Source organism: Pseudonaja textilis, chromosome 4 (assembly GCF_049901715.1).
Source record: "Pseudonaja textilis isolate UNSWEBS1 chromosome 4, rPseTex1.2, whole genome shotgun sequence".
Taxonomy (NCBI): Eukaryota; Metazoa; Chordata; class Lepidosauria; order Squamata; family Elapidae; genus Pseudonaja; species Pseudonaja textilis.
In genome coordinates this window covers 69,322,771-69,329,101 of record NC_141993.1, presented here as the reverse complement: position 1 = coordinate 69,329,101, position 6,331 = coordinate 69,322,771, and the positions used below count along the sequence as shown (strand labels likewise).

Below are 6,331 nucleotides of genomic sequence, written 5' to 3'. Positions count from 1 at the left end.
GTTAATAATCCTGGGTCAGGCCGGCTTGTATCGGTGGCCGGTTCTGCTTCCGGAGGTCATCGCGTCCGCCGATTGAGAAGAGGGTCTTACGAACCGCGTTTCTGTGACGGGTTTACGATGAGCTATGAGAACCGCCGGGGTTGGGGCCGCAGGGACGGGCCCCGCGCTTCGCAGTCGTCGTCCTCTTCTTCCAGAGGTGGCGAAGGGGGCGGCGGCGGTAGCGGCAGCCGCAGCCGACCTCCTCCCCACCTGAAGGGCCGTGAGATTGGCCTGTGGTACGCACGGAGACAAGGCGAGAGGAGCAAAGAGGCCGAGAGACAGCAGGTGGGTGATGGTCCCGGCAATGAAAAAGAAGAGAGGGAGCGGAAGAGCTCGGTTCTCCTCAGTTTATACAATGCGGGGTTTGCCTTCTCCTCAATTAAGGCCGTTTTCCTTGGTAGATTGAGGAGCCTTGAAAGTACGGCGAGGAGTTCGGCTGAGGGGGCAGGGAGTTGCTGCTATAAAAATGATAGTGAAATATGTCTTGAACGTGGGGGACTCTTCAATTTATCTCTGGGCTTTGAGGTTCTCACCTTTCCTGTTTTCATAAACAGCGGTACACCTCCTTCAGATCAGGTTTTAATAACAATCATAGACCAGCATAGTTTTTTGTGTGTGTTAGACAGGCAGATACACACATACACATACTCACACTCTTTGTTTTTGTTTTTCCTAAGCAAAAGAAACTTCAATTACTCCACTGTATCAAGTTGAACATAGCAAAACAAGTGTGGTTGTATGATGATATTGTCATGCAGTTTTAGCTTGTGGTTCTTTGATCATGTGTAATTGACTTTTTTCCTCCAGCTCCTTTTTGTTTGATGTCTTTGTTAATATATGGTATTTGTCACATTGTTAAACAATTTTATTACTTTCCTTCTGCCACTCAGACACTTTTAGCATGTATCTTACTACATGTAAGTAATTGTATGAACTATTGCTGTAGCAGTTCCTAGCGGTTGGCACGTTATGTCTTTTTTTATCTAAGTCCACCTTCAGAACCCAAAACCTTTTCATTAGCCTTTTAGAGGTTCTGCTATTCTCCGCCACATTTGCAATTACAAATTCCTCTTTTCCTGCTCACTGTCGTGCCCATCTGGATTTGGGGGAACATAATGTAATGATTATAGAAGCACAGAAATACAAGAATGGCCCTGTTTCTTTTCACTCCCTCTACCACATCATAGTGACACTTGGTATAAAATTGGTCAGCGAGACAGTTAAATCCAAAATAAAATCAAATACTCATATTAAATTTGTAATAACTTACATTTTATTTACATAGAGATCTGTGGTACATATGGATGAGCGCAGAGAAGAACAGATTGTACAGCTGCTGAATACTGTCCAGAACAAAAATGAAAAAGAGCAAGAAGCTATGTCTTGGTGGTCAGATGAAGAAGGGTAATAAGAACATTCAATCTGTTTTTGTTTTAGACACAGTTACTTTATTTTTCAGTAGAAATTAAAAGCCAAGTAAGGACAGCTTAAGAATGGTAAAACAAATAATACAGTCTGATCTCATTTCATGTCCTGATTATAAGTTTTGAGATTATATGTATCAGTTTATAACCATCCCCAACATATAGTAGGGTTCAGTTTAATAACTAGATTCAGTTTAATAACTTAAGTGAAAGGAGAGTAGACTATCACCCAAGACAATCGGTTCTAGTATTAAATAGTTAGCCCCTCCCCCATTTATAATCAAACCTACTTTCTTGTCATGTATATACATTGTTTCTTACCTGTCTGCTGCATGAAATCTAAATGGTACTGCCTGTCTTTTCCATGACAGCTGTCCAAATACTTGAACACAGCCTTCTTTCTTCCAGACTAAACATAGTCAACGAGCCTCCAACTGTTCCTTTTAATCTTTATCTTTCAGCCCTTTATCATCTTGGTTGCTCTCTAAATTGCAGTGTCAGAATAAAGTAATATTTTTGTCTCGGTCAAATAGTATTAGTTTTTTGTGGTACATTGAGTCAAGTACTTTATTGTAGCCAAGATCCACTAAGTCCTTCACATAATTGGTCAGGTAAATAGATTGTTCTATCAAAAAGGAGGATTTGAGTGTTTGGCCATGATTTATTCCTGGTAAATCCATTCTACCTCCTGTCATGATATATTCTTTCCTGTATGCTGGCTGATTAATATTTGATCCACTATATGCCATAGATTGACCATGTTGTAGCCAAAGTCATGACAAATATTTGCCTTTCTCCTGTCCTCTGGCAATATTTCTGTCTTCTGTGATCTCCATTGTCCATGCTACCTGAAACCAGTTCTAGTTGAATCTCTATTGGAGAGGTGAGAGTGGAATTAAGTATACGTAGTATATGTATACATCCAGGTAGTCCTTGTTTAATAACCACAACTGATACTGGCAAGTCTATTTTTGAAGCAAAGCAAATGCTAAGTAAAACTGTAACTACTTATGAACTTTAACATTTCTTTGCTCTACAGACCTGAGAAGGTTGTAAATGTGAGGATTGGTCATAAAGTTACTTTTTAATCACTGTCATAACTGCAAATGATTGGTAAGCAAGGCAGTTGCTAAACAAGAACTCCCCCCCCCCACACACCCAACCATTGTTTATTTGCTGTTGTTGTGAAGGATATAACAACAAAGCTTTTTATTTTGACACATTGTCCATAGGTATTGGCATTATCAGACAGAGAAATCAGTTGAACTTTTGGTATTTATGGATAAACATCTTAAATTGTCTTTTCAAAATGAATTACTTTAAATTATATATGATAACTCTAGTCCTGTGAATAATTTATATGCTGAAGTTTGATTGCTAATGATGAATATCACTATTCTTTATATAAACAGTTGATGTAAAACTGTATCTGTCCTTTACTGTCATATTATTCAAAATACCATTCCCAATACTTTTTCTGAATGTTGTCTCCATTGACAATAGATTTTTTTTGTATCTTTAGTTACAAAAATTTAACACTGAGGTCAGACGGAACCATGATAAAGTTTTAGGCTGCGGTTTATTTGAGACAGTACTGTGAGTAAGCAGAGGGAGAGTGGCAGATTAATACAGGTGAAAAGAAAGTACAGATAATATCTGATTCTGCCACATTCATTAAAATTAATAGCAACTACTTAATTGTAGATGAGCAAATAGTTATAGACCAGACTTTTATGATTAAATACACATTTCAATAACGTGCATTTTTTCACAGTAAGAATACATGCAAGTATTCTTTTCCAGGTGTACAAAGGAGGTTCCTACTAAAACAAAACCTGTGGTGGAAAATCCTGTTGTGGAGAAGGCTCCTGAAAAGAGAAGGCCAGTACTGGAAAAATCATTTCTGGTTCAAGATTCAGATTATCTCTTACAAGAAAATATGCCTGATAGTGACTTAGATGAACAATATAAAGAAGAACTGAGAAAGAAAAAATCTGATTCAAGATACATTGAGATGCAGGTACTGAGATTTTCTCAATGGCAGGATACAACTTCTTAAAAGTCATCTAAGATTTATGTTATTACTTCAAAATTATAATAAATTGTACAAAAAGGCAATATAATTCAATGGAGCATGAGGTATCAATTTACAAATCTAGAATCAGACTTAATTTCTGGGTTGATACATATAGAAGTATAATAGGCATTTTTTTCCTTCATCCAAGAATGCTCAACTATTGAAGTTTCATACTCTCTGAAATCCTGTTGACAATGAAATGATGAGTCGGAATTGAGGGAGAAAAGTAGTTTATATATTTATCTCCACTTGGAGTTAATAATTTTCATAATAGGAGAGGATCAATGTCAAGGTCTAGGAATAATGAAAATAAATTGGCAATTTAAATCACATTGAATTTAGTTTCAGTGGAATTAGGATAAAGCCTTATTTCTTAGTACATAAGGCAACTTAGTTTGTGTCAGCAAAGAAGGCACCAAGGTAATTAAACAAGACCAAACATAGTCTTAAACCAGGATTATGGGTAAGTGATTTAGATGAAGTACATCCAATAAGTGTTAGAACTGTAATAGATCTGGAAATGTTTTTGGTGTCTTGGTAAAGTGAAATAATAAAACTTACTAGGCTCAAGAAACTCATGCATTGGGCTAACAAATGAGATAATCTATAGGATTGTGAATTATACCCTTCTGGACAAATATTGTTATAACCAATAAGAGAAGACTAATTAGAGGAGATACATAAGTAAATTCAATTATGTTTTCTCTACATACCTTAGGGTATCATTTTTGTTTCAAACCAGTGTTGTTCAGTTAACAACTTCATGTGTATGTGAATATCAGCTTGCTATTAAGTAGGATAAGTATTCGTTTCACCTTTAAATTGTGATAGTGAGCAGCTGATCTGCAGTAAGCAGTTTGTCAGAGCTTTGGCTTACTTTGAAGGATCTTGTTGTAGTCCATGATATTTTCACTGAGGCTAGCATTCCAGTGATGTCACCAGTATGACTTAGAAAAAGGTATGCTAAGGTATCTCTTTAACAGAGATGTTGTCTCTTAAATATTTGGTACACTTTGTCTTCAGTTGATATATAATGACACTTTTAAAAAAAATATTAAATATAAATAGAGAACTGAAATCTATTGAATAGGGGATATCAGGGAATTTATGTCTTATAATGCTATTGAACTTTTAAGAAAAATGAATTATGAAGTAACCGAGTTTCATGTTCTTTAATTTGCAGAGATTTCGTGAGAAATTGCCTTCCCACAGTATGAGGAAGGTATGGAATGTTTATTAAAATAATTTGTTTGCATCTTTAACAGGGTTTGGATAAAGAGGTTTAATATGAACAAAATGAATGCTAAATAGCATGAGAGAAATCTCAATAACATATTAAAAAGTAGTGCAATAGGGTGATTACTCTGACGGAGTTGGAGCTTGATAATGCACTATAACAGGTGTCAAACTCTATTTCATTGAGGCCCAAATCAGGGTGGTATTTGACCTTGGGGGCTGGGTTTGGCATGGCCAGTCAATGTCACTCATGTTGGGGGCTCCCAAGCTCTGTTTTCATCTACGATGGCCTCCTGCAACCCTCTGCCAGTGAAAGCGAGCTTGGGAGGGCCGCCTGCTGCTGTTCCTTCACAATTTCCAGGTTAGCCCTGCGAGCCAGAGCTAAGCATCCCATGGGCCGGATGTGGCCTGAGGGCCTTGTTTGGCATCCCTGCATTACTATAACATCAGAATTAATGACCGATTTTTATAAAATTGCCAACTAGTCTTCCTGCTGAGACAGTTATGAACCTAATATTAAAACACCACTTTTAGTTAATGTGGTTGGCTAAAAATGTAAACTGTAACTCAAGAAATTAAGTAGATGCTTATAAAACTGTTAAAAACTGTTATTGTATTAATGCTAACATTTATTGTGAAGCCATCTTAACAATCTTAAAGGAGACAACTTAGCCAAAAATTCCCTTTTTAACATGTAAGGCTTGTGCCAACCATAGTACAAGGTAGAAGACAAGCTGTCTTTGTTTCTATTTAGTTCCATGTATTAATCCATTTTTCTAATCAGATAATTAAGAATAAATGCAAACATTTCAGATCTAGTGCAGCTGTTTTCTTTACTGGAGATGCATCAAACAATAAGCATTTGGTTTCTGCAAATCCAGACTGCATTTTAATTCCCAACATGTCTGTTTTTTTTTCTTTTCCCAAAGCGGCTACAGTTGGTATAATTGTTTCTGGCTATGTTACGTATCTTTTAAAATGATTCAAAATTTTAAAATTTTATTTAGAAGAGCAGTTCAGACATAAACAAAATTGAAACCAAGCACTAACTTTATCAGCGTGTAGTGTGAATTTTATTTGCTTCATCAATGAATTGGTGCATGGATACGCAGGTGTTGCATTTATACACACAAAGTGATCACTTTTATGTTTTTCAAAACAGGAGCTCGTCAACCTTATAAATAATAGCCGGGTAACTGTAATAAGTGGTGAGACTGGTTGTGGAAAGACAACCCAGGTAACCCAGTTCATTTTGGATGACTATATTGAAAGAGGAAAAGGATCTTCTTGCAGGATTGTGTGCACTCAGCCTAGGAGAATCAGTGCTATTTCTGTAAGTGGTATTTAACTCCTTTCTGTAATTAAAAGTAGTAACTATGTTTTAGAAAAACTTAGATTTTAATAAGGTATTTCTTTTTTAAAAAAAATTAAGGTAGCAGAAAGAGTTGCAGCAGAAAGGGCTGAAAGCTGTGGTAATGGAAAAAGCACAGGATATCAAATTCGTCTTGAAAGGTATGTGATTCTTGTTTACAACCTGACATTTCATAGAATGAAG

General features: G+C 36.5%; 1 protein-coding gene across 1 annotated transcript in view; it reads left to right on the top strand.

Moving 5' to 3' along the window:
- Positions 1-5: 5 nt before the first annotated feature.
- Positions 6-6,331, top strand: part of DHX36 (DEAH-box helicase 36) — a 29,621-nt gene continuing 23,295 nt past the window's right edge. Inside the window, exons 1-6 of the mRNA XM_026701651.2 lie at positions 6-324; positions 1,325-1,443; positions 3,267-3,483; positions 4,724-4,762; positions 5,939-6,109; positions 6,209-6,288. Of these exons, the coding sequence (XP_026557436.1) occupies positions 118-324; positions 1,325-1,443; positions 3,267-3,483; positions 4,724-4,762; positions 5,939-6,109; positions 6,209-6,288 (833 nt within the window). The 5' untranslated portion in view covers positions 6-117. The remainder of the gene's footprint in view (positions 325-1,324; positions 1,444-3,266; positions 3,484-4,723; positions 4,763-5,938; positions 6,110-6,208; positions 6,289-6,331) is intronic.